This window comes from Monodon monoceros, unplaced genomic scaffold (genome assembly GCF_005190385.1).
Source record: "Monodon monoceros isolate NGI ecotype Baffin Bay Population unplaced genomic scaffold, NGI_Narwhal_1 Super_Scaffold_5, whole genome shotgun sequence".
Classification (NCBI taxonomy): domain Eukaryota; kingdom Metazoa; phylum Chordata; class Mammalia; order Artiodactyla; family Monodontidae; genus Monodon; species Monodon monoceros.
Genome location: NW_021703782.1, coordinates 110,394,282 through 110,408,335, shown reverse-complemented (window position 1 = coordinate 110,408,335; position 14,054 = coordinate 110,394,282). Strand labels below are relative to the sequence as shown.

Here is a 14,054-nt window from a genome sequence, read left to right as displayed (position 1 = left end):
TTCCATCCATCCATCATCCATCCTTCCATCCATCCTTCCATCCATCCATCTATCCTTCCATTCACTTCATCCCTGTGCCCATGTGTCCATCCTTCAGTGAGGGTTTACTGAGCATCCCATGTGGTACTTTGAAGAGACAAAGGAGAGGACTGTGTCTCTGAGATGCTTTCTCAGTTGATGTTCCGACCAGTATTTTGATGAGGTAGAAAGTAAAACAAGAGAGGCATCCTCTGACCTGTCATTCTTCTCTTAGCCCGGGGTTTTGAGCTTCTCCGCCATCCCTTGACGGGGGAGGTTGAGGATCTTCTTTCCATCCCAGGCTTTCCCAGGGTCCTGAACCTCTAGAAAGAGCAGGTTCTCGCTGCCTTGGAGCGACCTTGCTCCACCCCGTCACTGCTGCCGTGCTGTCTGCTGTTCCCTCCCTGGAAGGAGAGTGAGCTCGGCAGTGGTTTCTCTGGAGGTGTCACGGGAGCACCCTGCCCTCTCTCCTCCCCGAAGTGTCGGGGGAGACGGGAGACTTTGCCGCCAGACAGCTGTTTGCATCCCAGTAGGACCTGGGATGACTCACCTGGCGTCTCCCAGCCTGAGATTCCTTATCTGCAGAGGCAGGTGCCTACTTGGTGAGCTGTCTTGATGACTAAGGGAGCGGAGAGCTCAGGGCCCAGCTGCCCCTCCCCCAGGCTGGCTGCCACTGCCCGTCAGCCCTGCCCCAGACCCCTGCAGCCATTGTCCTGGTGCTGCCTCCTTGCCAAGTGACCCCTCCCTGTCACCAGGGCCACGGGGCCCACAAGGGGGTTGGGTCAGCATCACGTCCACTGCACCCTAACCCGGGTGTTCTGTGTCACCCCTGGGGGTGCGGGGGAGGCCAAGTCAGGCGGGTGTGCGGGGATGACACACAATGGCGCTGTCTCCTTCGGTAAAAATCCTCCCAGAAGCCCTGCTGGTGGGTCCTCAGCCCTTCTTCAGAAACGGGAAAATGGACCAGAGGCAAGGGACAAGCTCACTGTCACCGGCCCCCGTGGGCCCGAGCTGGGCTCATTGGCGGCCGTTCCTCGTCCCCAGGAAGCGACAGAGATGGACAGGAGGTCAGAGATGGTGTGAGGCAGGCGGGGTTTAAGCAGGAGATGGAGGGGCTCCCCTGCCCGGTGGGCAGGCCCCTCACGTCCATTCCCGCTGGGCACCCTGGCACAGGGCGGGCAGAGCTGGGCTCGAGCCTAGCCCTTCCGTCCTCCAATCCACCACTCTCTGCTCTGCCGAGCCTCAGGCCTTCAGGCGGCTCCCCAGCCTGAGCAGGGCGGGTGCGCTGGGCACTGCACCCCCCGGGGATGCTGCTCATGGACATCGTGTAACGTGTGGCGTGGGTGAGGAGTGTGGGCCCCTGGGAAGGGCTGGGGTCAGAGGGCTGGGTGCCCTCGAGGCAGGGTAGAGGAGAGGGAGGTTCTAGGGGACCCACCGAGGAGAGCTAAGGGCGGTGGTCTTTGTCAGCGCAGGAGCCTGTCAACCTGTGGCCACGGCCCAAGTTCCCCTGCGCTGGGCTCAGGTCTCTGCCCCTGTGACATCCCTGGGTGAGTGGCAGCCGGGGAAGGTCCGGCAGGGGATGGCCACCCAGTGTCCTGCCTCACCTGCCCCCGGCCCTCCCCTTCGCTTTGTTCCCTCAGTGGGGTCATTGAAGAAGAATTTCGTTCAGAGCCTCCAAGGCAGCCTGTTTGTTTTCCAACCTGCTGGGCTGACCTTCCCGACAGGGCCACGTGCTTTGTGCCGGGGCCCCGTGGGGAGGGCTGGTAGGGAGGGGCCCTGGCCCGGGGTGAGGGGGCCCTCAGCTCTCCCCACCCCACTCACTGGCCGTCCCTCAGTCCTGTAAGAGCCATGACTCTTTTTTGCTTCCGGGAAGCATAAGATGGGATCTAGCAGGGACAGCAGGAAGGGCAGGTGTGTTTCGCGGGTGAGCCTGCTGGGCGCCCCGAAAATGCAGAACAGATGCTCCCTTCGGTGGCAGTTACCGTGAGAGCCGGCCGGGTGACAGGGCTTCAGCAGGGACACGCCAGGCCGGGCCCCCGCCCTCCTGAGGCTCGCAGCCCAGGAAGGCAGACCCACCTCACGCAGGGAATTAGGTGTATTTATACTTAGGGAACGACAGACACACCAGGGCGGCGAGGGCAGTGAGGGCAGTGGGGCTGCGGTTTCGGGGCCCGTCACCAGCTCCGTCTTTCATCTGCTGGTGCCGCGTGGAAGGGAGTTCAGGACTGGGGTGGATCAGAAGCTGCGGGCGGCTCTGTACCCGCCTGCTGTGTGAACTCGAGATGGCCACACCCCTTCTCCACACAGCTCCTCTTGCAGAAGAAAGGTCATCAGCCTGGGTGTTATTTATGACCCCTTCTAGCTCTGAAATTAGACAATTCAGAGAATTTTGAAGACGGAATGGCGTTGACCTTGGAGTGAGCAAAAGCCTCTTCACCCCCACCCCTCTGCCGGCACCCCCGTCATGCACGTCCGGCTTGCTCTTCTCCAGCGGCCCCCAGACGCTGGCAGGACCGGGCCTCAGGCTCGGGGTCGAGGGCTCGGCATGGCAGGTGTCGGGCTGTGTGCTTGGGAGCTCCAGGGCCGGGGAGGCCGGATCAGCATCACGCCCCCTGGGGTGCCGGGGACTCAAGCTGGCTTCACTTTACCCAGCAGCGCTGCCTGGGCCCCGGGGTCTGGAGTGTCCTGTGCATGCGTCACCAGGGCCGTGGCCTTCCCAGACCAGCGAAGGCAGGTATGGGATGGGGGCTGTGCAGACGGTGAGCGGGACGCGGGGGACTGAGGACGAGGTTGCCTCCGCATGGGACTCAGTCACGGGTTACCTGGTGGAACCTCAAGGCGCACCGCAGGCAGTTCTGATACGTCACAGACTCCTGCCTGAGCCTCTAGGGTGGAGGGGGACGGCGACCGAACACACTGTCTGGCCTGGGCTTCAAAGGCGGTCTTTACCCACGGCACGTGCTGAAGAATATTCGTAGCTTATTGGGGGAGAAGCAGAAACAGGAGTGGAGTTCGAGCCAGTGCAGACCCTGGCAAGCCTCGTTCAGGAGGTCTGACTCTCAGGACCTCGGCCCAGCTCCTTCCCGGCACGTGGAACGGTAGCGTGTCCCCTGCTTGCAGCTCAGTGTCACTCCGAGAGTTAAGTCCAACGTGATACGGTGACAGCGCGCCAAGGTGAGGTAGCGGCAGTGTTCAAGTTGCCACGTCCCCCCTCTCTGCCTGTCATACGTAAGAGCTGTGGGTTTGCTCACTTAGTCTTTCAACAAACGTGGCTGAGTGCCCGGTGAGTGCAGCAGCTTCTGCGTGGCTGGTGACTAAGCTCCATCCGCACTGGCGTCCCCACTGAGACCTGGGGACGTTAAATTTGGTGAACCATTAAACCATGGAAATGGCTCCCTCTCCCTGGGCCTCTGGGCTCAGGTGGGTCTTTCTGGCTGAGTCACTTTTGTTCTGAACCCCACCTCCCACATCAAGCTCTGAGGGCTGAGGAGGGCTGGGGGGGATGAGGTGCCGATGTCAGCACTTGGTGAGGAGCCCCCAACCCCGGGTGTTCTTGTGCCCTGGGGCTGGCAGAAGACTGGTGGCATTGGTCCGCAGCACCCGGCTGGAACATTCTGATACCACTCTGAGGACGCGTCCTTTGTAGCTCAGGGTGGTGACCCCAAGTCCTCTCCCTACTTTCCCTCCTCCGCCCGTTCCTGAAAGCGGGCTGTGACTTGGCATTGTTGGCAGAGAAACATTCTTCCATGAGGGGCTCTCCTCGCAAAAGAGGAGCTGCTGAGCCTGAGATGGACCCTCAAGCCTGGGCAGGCTGGCGCCCTGGCCTCAGTGGCCCCTTCCTTGCTCTGAGCACAGTGGAGGGGTGTCCAGAAGCCAGCTGACTGCCAGAAACCAATTTAAATTCCTGCTAAAAGCAGTCACCTGATTCCACCTGCTCTCCTAGGTGCTGGATGCCCTCGCCAACCCCCCGGCAGCTCTGCTAGTTCTGGGCAGGGGAGCGGAGCATTGGGCAGACGCAGTGATGCTGTCCCCGGCTGTGTCACCAGCCAGCTGGCTACTGGAGCTTGATTCTTCTCGGCGGGGGTGTGTGCCGTGTCCTCCAGGCTCACCAGTGTGGTTTTAGTCCTGCCATCTCTGGTTCCACATGCCGGGCCGCAGTGACCCACTGGTGGTCCAGGTCATGAGTGTCCCGGGCATGCAGCGTGCTGCAGTCATTCTGCATGGCTGCTTTGGCATCTCGTGTCCTGCAGCTGTGAAATGAGGGCCGGCAGGACGCTGGGTGACATGGAGCTCCCTTATTCCGTTATTCTGTGTCCGGAGGAGCACAGGGCAGCTGACTTGTAGGGATGATTGTGGAAGTGCCTTTTGGGGGAGGCAGAGAGGTCATCTTTGGGTGGTTGGTGGAGACGTTGCCATTGGCAGTTGAAATGTTTGACTACTTAGCAGGCCAATTGTAAAGTTTGTCTCTGGGACATCTACCCCCTGATTTGCACCATTCACATGTGTATTGCTTGTTCATCCGTCCATCCGTCCATCCACCTTCCATATGTCCGTCTTTCCATCTGTCTGTCCATCTGTCCATCCATCTTTCCATCCATCCATCTGTCCATCCGTCCATCTGTCCGTCCATCCGTCTATCCATCCGTCTGTCCATCCATCCGTCCGTCTTTCCTTTCATCCATCCATCCGTCTATCCATCTGTCCATCCACCCGTCCACCCATCCACCACCCATCCATCCATCGATCCACCCCATCCGTCCATCCGTCCATCTGTCCATCCACCCGTCCATCCATCCATTTTTCCATCCATCCATCCGTCCGTCCATCTGTCCATCCACCCGTCCGTCCATCCGTCCGTCCATCCTGCACTTCTATATATATATATCTTTATTGAAGTCTAGTTGTTTTACCATGTTGTGTTAGTTTCAGGTGTACAGCGTACACGTCTATATTTGAGCTTCTCCTTTGTGCCACTGCTTTTCAGGGCCTTCATGCTGCCCTTCTGGCATAGGGCAACTGGAACTCAACTCTACGTTTCCAAATCCTTTCTCAGCTGCCCCCTTTCTGCCTTAAAACTGACCTCTCCGGCATCCATTCCTTTACGGGTCTGGGGGTGTAATACCTGGTTACATCTACGCGGTCTCAGGCAGGTTCAGTGCACAAGCAGAAAGGGAGCAGCAGGCTACTGTAGGGGAAGGAGACTGAGTGCAGGAATCGGGGGCTTACACAGCCACTGGCAGAGAAGGAGTGGTGGGGTCACCAGACCCCCCCCCCCACTCATGGTCACACCACCAGAGTGGGAGGTCACCCAGACTTCAAGAAGTCTGCAAATGTCAATGGACCCCGTGACGTGGTCCCAGACCCTGCAAGAAGAGGGTTTCTTTCTCTCCCGTTCCAGCTCCGCTCTGAGTGTGGAACATAATTTTCATCCCGAGCCCTCCCCGCAGAGGAGTCTGGGAAATGTAGTTTTCAGCCGCCCAGGCTCCGCGGAACAGGAAGACACTGGAAGAGCCTGAGTGAGCCCAGGCCTTGTGCCCGCCGCTCCTGGGGGCTCCCAGCGCGGGGGCGATCCCTGTCACGACCAGGGTTACGTGGAAGCCACCAGGCTCTGTTTCCACGAAGCCCTTGGAGCTGCCTTGCTCATGTCACCTGTGCTTCTCAGGTGGGGAGGGGCCCCCGGTAGGGTGCACGGGCTGCACGGTCAGTTCCTTTTCTGTCTTCCCTGAACCAGTGGACCACGGTGTTCCCCAGGGAGCCCCGGGACGTTCTCTGCTCGGAGGGAGGAGCCAGGAGAAGGCTCTGGTGTCCCAGGAACTGTGCTGGGCTGTTTCCCAGAGGAAGTGGCCCTGAGATGTTCTCCCTGGGGGGTGATGCTGGGCTCAAGACCCCGCCCACTTGTCCCCAAAGCCGGTGCTGTCTCCCAGCGGAATTCTTGAGCTGATAGAGGAACCAAGGCTCCCAGTTCAAAGAGGGGGTCTCTGGCGTCCCCAGGGAGGAGAGACCATGGAAGCCATTACCACACTTTTTATGAAATGAAAAAAATACTTTTTTAGTTCTGGCACAAGCAGGAGGGGTGGCATTGGGCCTGGAAATGTTGGCGGCCTTTTCAGCTTGTTCCAACAGAGGTCCATAAACATGGCCTGGAAAGCTTCTGGGAAACAGCTCTCTCTGCTGGCCATGGAAGAAGCAGGTCCGCAAGCCTGCGCATCTGGGAAGAGCATCACGTCTGTTGGGTCGTGAGTCCCAGACGCCCAGCCCAGATCTTTGATGCCTCTCCTGGCCACAGCCAACCTTGGAGCCGACCATCTCAGAGATGAGCCAGAGCTTGGCTGTGTCACAGGGCAGGTGAGCCAGCGGCTGGCACGGCCATCTCTCCCCATAGGCCAAGTTGAGGCCCTGGGCTGTGCCTCTGGCTCTGCTTCTGATATCAAGTGGACAAGCTTCTGGTGGGGGGGGGGTGGGGGCGCAGGGTGGGAGGGGTCGCTGGTGCCAAGCGCTTCGGAGGTGCCACCCACGCGCAAGGGGCTGACCCCCCCTGCGTGGGGGGAGGGCTCTGGGCAGGAGCTTGAAGCCCCCCAGGAGAATCAGAGAGGCCCTGAGAAGCAGCAACTCTATTCGTGGTGGACACCAGCCTGGACCAAGGGTGTCCTGGGTCCCTACCGTGCCCCTCCCTCTGCAGAGGTGGGAAATCCTCATCCCCCAGGTTTCTGGTCCCTTGATTAAAGTGACAGAGGTGTGCAGCAAAGCCGAGTTGTAGAAATGACACCGCTGGAACAGGGGACCTCAGAACCCTGGAATCTGGGCATTACGGTGCCTTGCAGGGAACTGTGGGCGGGGCCGGGGGTTGGTGTGTGTTTAGTGATGGAGAGCAGCTTCAATTCGCCTCCACCCTGGTCCCCCTCAGAGCCTGGCCCAACCTGCCGTCCTACCCTCATGCCCAGCTCCTCATGGTGGGGATGGCCTACAGGGCACCGTCCCCCCCTTCCTCTGGCACCGTCCACCATGCCTGCCCTAAACGCCCCGCCCGGCACCTGCTCCCCTTCCAGGCTTCCATCTGGGTGATTCTCTTGCTAAGGACTTACCTGGACACGCAGCGGGGCTGCATGGCCACCCACCCCCGACAGCTGTGCTGGGTTCCACATGCAACAGCTTGGCTGCAGGATTGCTCAGAACCCGGCCAAGGGGAAACCGGCCTTGGTGGTCCTTTCTCACCTCCAAAGCTTTCACCCTTGTTAAAAAGGTGGAACTTTCCTCTTGAGCGAGTCCCAGGCATGTAACGACCCTCTGGGGAGGAAGGTCGGTGGGCCGGGGAACTGAATAGTTAAGGATCCCGGAGACCCCAGGGGCAAGCTTGTGTCAGCCCGCTGTTGCACCCAGCAGTGGATGTGGACTTTTAGTAGCAAGTGTCAGCATCTAACCCAAATTGGCATAAGCATGATGACAGCCTGTTGGTTTGTGTAGATGAGTTTTCTTCAGGCACGGCTTGATCCAGGAGCCCAAGCTGTGTGGCGGGAGTCTGTCTGTCCACATCCTCAGACAGGCGCTCCCCCAACCGCCAGAAGACAGCCACCTGCAGCTGCAGGTTCATCATCCATGAGTGAAGGCAGCAGAGCAGAGAGGAAAAAGCCCCAGGATGGAGCTTCCTTGGCCTGGTCCAGTCACATGCCCAGCCCTGGACCGAGCCCCAGGGACAGGGTGGTGCTGTGCTCTGATTGGCCAGAGAGGCCCACATGCCCCAGTGGAGGGGGTGTGGCAGCCCCACCCACACCCACATGGATAGGCGGGTGCTGGCCACTGGGTTCCCCAAAAGCCCAGCTGCACAGATGTCCTGTCACGCTGACTCCAAGTTCGAGTTTACTTTGTCTGCCTGGACTCCCAGGACTCTTGTTTGTAGTAGCGTGAGCTGAACTTTCCACACGAAACTGGCTTTGTTTAGGGCAGGGGGGGCGTGTGGATCGCAAGCCTGTGGTCCTCATAGCCTGGAGGTCTGGGGTCTTTCTGATGTGGTTGGGGCATGTGCAGGCACATGGAGGCTATGTTTTGCATTTGTGGGGGATGGTTGAGCTCACCAGAATGCCAGCTTCTCCCCTGCCATCAGGGGCTGCTCCCTTCTCTGTGGGGCCCTGGAGGGAGGTCAGGAACTTTCCAGAAGCGATGCAGGGACCCGCCCCTCTCTTGCTCTTGGTTCTGCGCTGTCTTGCCCTGTATGCGCCAGTCTTCTGGGGGCAGATAGAATCTGGCTATCTGTGTAAACTGTTATGGGGAAATTAAGTTTTAATTGGTTGAGGGTGGGGGATAAAATGTGCCAGGGGCATGCCCGCTGTTCTCGGTGGCACCCAGGAGGGGCACACGCTCCGGCAGTTACATAACAGATTTCGTGAGCTGTCAGTCACTCCCGTTTCGTGGGACCAGCCTTTATAAAGCTGCTTCCATCAGCTGTGGGATCTAACACCGCCTTTCAGCTTGTGTTTGGGGTGGGTCTTCTTTGACACGAATGAGGAGAGGTGTCCGGGAACCCGAGGCTTGTACGGCACTTGGGGAAACAAAGAGCAACGTGAGTGCAAAATCAGGGAGGCTTTGCTCCTGGTGGGTGGCTGCTTGCAGGGACCAGGTCGGGAACATTTCTGGCCATGTGCATTTCTACAAAGTGGGGTGTCCTGCCCCCAAGAGCACCCAGTTTCTGAGCTGATCCCTTGGTATCTATCTCCTGAGTGTCAGAGATTGAGGTGTGGATGAAGGGAGGTGGTGAAGGTTGGTTTCCAGCTCATCTAAACCCTCCGGGGGCTCACCAGAGGGTGGGCCTGCCCCGTGGGCACTCGCTTCCTGCCCGTGGCTAACCTGCACCTCCTCTTTGTCCTTTCAGCTCAGCCAGCAGATCTCCTGAAGGTTCTAGATTTTCACAACCTGCCTGACGGAATAACCAAGACCACAGGCTTCTGTGCAGTGCGGCGATCTTCCAAAGGCCCGGATGTCGCTTACAGGGTCACAAAAGATGCCCAACTCAGCGCGCCCACCAAGCAGCTGTACCCTGGTGAGAGATGGCGTGTGTGCCTGGTGGGGTGCGGCTCCATCTCCCGCCCCCAGCCAGGGAGCAGAGCCGGGAGCCGGTGGGGTGGAGAAACGTGCTTGGTTTTCCGCGAATGAGCCTGGTTTGATGTCAGGATAGTGAAAACACAACCCGGCACCCCTCACCGTCCACCACCAAAGGGACAGCGGGGCCACATCTGTTGACACTGCTTCTCCAAGCAGGTGTCTCTCCAGCTGTGGACAGGCTGTCAGGACTCCAAAGGCAAAAAGGAGATGGATGGTTCCCGGGTGACGGGGTTAAGAGAAACCCTGGGGTCACGGGAAAGGAAACGCTTCCAGACAGAAGCTTAACTGGGGGCGAGGACGTTAAGAGACACGTGAATCAGATGTCACGGCTCCCAGCAAGAGAGTGCAGGCTCTTAATGAGAATCCATTGCCCAGTGTCACATCGCTGCTTTTAGTTACGTACCCAGAGCGGGAAGTGACGTTTGCTGCTCGGATGCAGCATCCAGGTGGTCCCTGACTGCCCCCCTCACACCCTCGGGGCCTGGACCGGCTGACTAGGCCCAGGTTTGATTACCTCTCCCTCCACCTCAAAGGAGTTCTTCTTCCTGACTCACATCAGAAAGGGCCCAGGGGACCTTGGGCAGATGAACTCACCTCAGGAGGTGTCTTGCAATCGTTAGAAGACCATACGACATCGTTTTGGTGACTGCGTTATGCACCCTGGACGTTGAGCCCTGAATCGGGCAACCTTTTGACAAGTAATGGCGTCTCTGTTTCATCACATCCCCCCCGGGGCCCGGAAGGACACACTCCTTCAGGGGCTGCATTGGGCTCCCTCTAACCCTTTCACTCATAACTCTGCTTCACCCCAGCTGTTTTCTCAGCTTTCCTTTAAATCCAGTGGGGACTTTTAAGGGTTTGTCTCTGCGAGAGGGGCAGGGTCTGCTCTTTCCAGGAATGTCATTTGGGGTCGGTGAGATCTGTCCGGGGCCCTGAGCCCCATCACTATCTTAAAGAGCCCCCCCGCTTTACCGCCTTTGGGAGCCAGACATCCCCCTTCCAGAGCGTTTGACCATCCTTGAAGACAGGGGTCACTGCCAGGGCTCCTGGGTCACTCGCCACAAAGAACCGTGGGGATTTCACTTTCCCTCACGGCCAGAGGAGTGTTTCTTATCCTTTCTTGGGGCCAGCGTATCTTTTAGAATCACCCAGAAGTTGTCTGCTCGCCCGCCCCGAGTCCCCAGTTTAGAATTCCTGTCCTAGGGGGACTGAGGGGCTGGGGGCAGGGGAGGCTTGTGAGAGCTGACGGCCCCAGACAATGGTGACTGCACTTTGGGACAGACACCCACTGCCTGACGTGTGTGTGACGTGGTCACCTTCCAAGGCCGTCCTGTGGAATTAGGTGTCCTACCTCGAGGTCATCTGTAGTTGCTTTGCTGAAAATTAGTTAAATCTGATCCCTGCCACCCAGTTCAGGGTCACAACCAATTCATCGGAGTTAGTATCCCTGCCCACCCCCCGGACCCCGGTTATCTTGGGGCGAGAAATGTCAGAGGGTCTCAGAATACAGGCCAGTTATTGGAGATCTGGTATGAATTCCTCAACAGCAGACAGGGATCTATTTTTTTTTTTTTTTTTTTTTGCGGTACGCAGGCCTCTCACCGTTGTGGCCTCTCCCGTTGCGGAGCACAGGCTCCGGACGCGCAGGCTCAGTGGCCATGGCTCACGGGCCCAGCCGCTCCGCGGCATGTGGGATCCTCCCGGACCGGGGCACGAACCCGCGTCCCCTGCATCGGCAGGCGGACTCTCAACCACTGCGCCACCAGGGAAGCCCAGGGATCTTTTTTTTTAAGCCCACATTTTTCCTAACCTGTCAAATTAGGATATTGATTAGATCCTCAAAGAGTTTAAAAGGCTGTTACAGGGCCTTCTAGCCATCATTAGCTTATGGGGTACAGTGGGTCCATCTGTAATGATTGTCTCATTAATGCCAGATAGAACCGGAGGTCTTTGGGGATGATTTAAGTGGGAACTTCTGGGGGTCTTTCCTGCAGGCCCCAGGGTTGATGAAACCATACAGCCTCTCTGGCCTTTCCTGTCTTGGAAACCTCGGAAGGGGCACCCACCTGTCTTGCTTTTTGCTTGGCCTCCTGGGAGCCGTGGCGTCTGGCTGCGTTTTGGATACTGTGTCTGCTGGGCAGCGGCAGAGGGAAGGGGTGGTGTGGTCAGGTGGCCCCAGCCGGGCCGAGGCCGTGGTGGCCTGAGTTGAGCATAGACGTTTTAAACGTCTCAGTGCAAAGGAGGTCCGGGTCCGCGTGACCTCTCCGTAACGAGAAAACCCCCATCGTTCTCCCGAGAGGCCACCTGGATTCTCTGGGGATGCAGGCGCCCCTGTGCAGGCCGGGTGGGTCTGGGTCGTGGATGTGGGCTTGGGGGCCAAAACTGAGCAGGGATCTGGGAGCCTTTGCAGGACCTGTCCCCCTTCCCCAGCCCAGACGCCGGCCTCACCCAGTCATTGATTCTCCCACTTAGTACAGATCGCCTGCGATCCAGGCCGTTTGTTTTGGGGAAATCAAGGTTCCTTGGGCTGGGGTTCTTCAGAGGACTCGCCCCCTTCCCAGCAGGTGAAGAGAAGCGGTTTGGTTTCTCTGCACTTGCCGGCAAGACGGGGCCTACTGTTCCTGCCCGATCCTAAGGGGATTTTCTAGTCTTGCTTAGAGCCTGTAATCCGGGTTCTGAATCACCAGGGCCAGGAGTGCAACTCCAGGTTACTGACCTTGACGGTTGGCGCTGGGTGGTCCTGACACTGGGTAGACCAGGCCGTAAGGACTAAAGCGGAACCCGGGACGGTGACGCTTTGGGGGAAGTGGAGGCCACCAACAAACCGGAGAGGATTGCACAGCTTGCCTAGAGCGGGGCGTTTCCTGGGCCTCTGCCTGCGGGCGTGGCGGGCAGCACGTCAACGTAAGGCTGGCCTGAGACCCTAGAAGAAGCCGTCATGGGCCCTCCCTGAATGCAGGAGGCAGGCGTGTCCCATGAGGCTGCCCCGGCCCCTGGGGCTGTGCCCCTGTGTCCCGGCACCACGGGCCTGCAGCCATCACCGAGGTCCAGCCATCCCCTCCGAAGACATCCAGGCAAGCCAGCCTCCCCGTGGTCACGCGGCCCCCTCCTCTGCTCTCGTGCCTAGGATTGGGGTCCTCTCCCCATTTCGCACTCCCTCTGGTAACTTCGGGGCCGCTGAGACTCCCTTCCTGCTCAGGATCTGAGACGGGGCCTGGGCATAGTTATGCCCCCCACTCACTCTTCCGCCTTCACTCCAGGCCTGCCCTGCACCGTGGGGCGGGACCTCCAGAATCAGCCTCTGTCCAGCAGAACCTGTAACTGTTGGCTTAGTAGGGTTCAGTTTAGTAGCAGATGCACTTATTAAGCGCCCACTGTACACCTAAACTGCTCCGTGTCTTTGGGCTTCAGCCCGGGTGGAAAGGAAATGGTCTAAGGAAGTAACTGGGCCTCTTGCTCAGCTCACCCCTCAGTTTTGACTTCTCTCTGAGAAACAAAACATGAAGCGTTGGATAGCAGACGAGTTTCTCCCAGACAGTGTAGATTATAAAGCGTGTCAGCGTCCGGCTCATGTCCAGACGAGAATGAATGGTCTCTACAGTGACAACAAATCCTTTGTTATTTTGCCAGGAGGGAGATGAATATTACACGTAATTTCTCCTTTCAGCTTATCTGAGCTGAGAACGTGTGTTACTGTAGCGATTTAAAAATTGGGAGGCAGCGTCTGAATGAGTCGGGAGCGAGGGCGTTCGTGGTCCTGGGTGGTGCGTCACGCTGCAGGGAGGGGGAGGGGCACTCCCATGTCCGCTCTTCTCGTTGTCTGAGGCAGGGGGGTGACTGTAAGAGGCATGGAGTCATCACGAAGTGGGGACGGGAGGCAGGCAACCCTTTGAGATGAGAGTGAGGGGCTCACGGACTCACATGGTGATTGTAGTCTATCCTGGACGTGAGCAGGGACCTCTGAGATGCTTGGGGTCAGACACCACCCTGGGCCCTTTAGTGCCCGCTCACCCCCAGGGACCAAAGGGCCACCACTGAGGTCCTGGCCTGGCTGGGGTCTCCCCCTGGGGCCTGCACGCAAACCCCTTCCCCTACCACGGCCGTTCACTCAGGGCGCGATCTCTGATTCCCTCTCACATCCCACGTTTAGAGGGCAGTGTGGAGGGACAGCTGTGACGGTAGTGGCCTCCACGGGCCTCTTTCCAAATGGCTTCCTGTCCGTGGAAGGGCAGCCTGAGTTGGTCCCTCAATGAAGCCAGCCTTTCCTCAGACAGATGACCACACTGACCTCCTCACCCTCCACCTGGACCTGGCAAACTTTGCTGGATATGGTGGCTCTCAGACATTTGTTGCACATCTGCCCCTTGATCAAACTGTTCCTGCAGCCTTTCCCTAACAGCACATGGCCAAACCTACCCCCTCTCCGGGAGCGGAGGCATCCAGCTGGTTCCTGCCCCGGGGGATGGGCTGGGCCACGGTGCTGAGCACAGCAAACAGACCCCAACTTCTAGCTCCTTAACATGGGGCCAGATTCTGCCCAGGCTGTGAGCCTTGGGCCTTTCCAGATCCGCACCTTAGCCAGAGCTTTGGGGGCCGTGGGATGGATTTCTCCACCTGCTCTCCATCACGGCCTTGAAAACTCACACAACTCTGTTGGCTTTTGGGGTTTGGTTTCTCTGCCTGAAGCTGCCGTGGCCCCTCTTGTCCTCACGCTAGAGAGACCGTGTGTCTACCCTGGGTCCTCCAGGGGCTGCAGGGGCAGTTCTTTTCGTGGCATCCCCCCTCCCCTCAGCAGGGCATCAGCAGCGCTCGCAGGGACCAGCAGAGCCCAGCTGCCCCGCTGTGCAGCAGTTCCGCCAGCAGAGGGCGCCCAAGGATAGCATCCCCACTGAAAGCTGCATTGACACCCCCCCACGCCCTCCCCCACCCCCCACCCCCCCCCA

General features: G+C 58.8%; 1 protein-coding gene across 8 annotated transcripts in view; it reads left to right on the top strand.

Annotated features, from left to right (window-relative positions):
• Window positions 1-14,054, top strand: part of COL5A1 (collagen type V alpha 1 chain) — a 164,799-nt gene that overhangs the window by 31,357 nt on the left and 119,388 nt on the right. For all 8 annotated transcript variants that reach the window (XR_003790719.1, XM_029202064.1, XM_029202063.1 and 5 more), the window contains exon 2: window positions 8,882-9,049. Coding sequence is in view for 6 of the 8 variants with exons in the window: in XM_029202064.1 (XP_029057897.1) it covers window positions 8,882-9,049 (168 nt within the window). In the remaining 2 variants the exon portion in view is untranslated. The remainder of the gene's footprint in view (window positions 1-8,881; window positions 9,050-14,054) is intronic.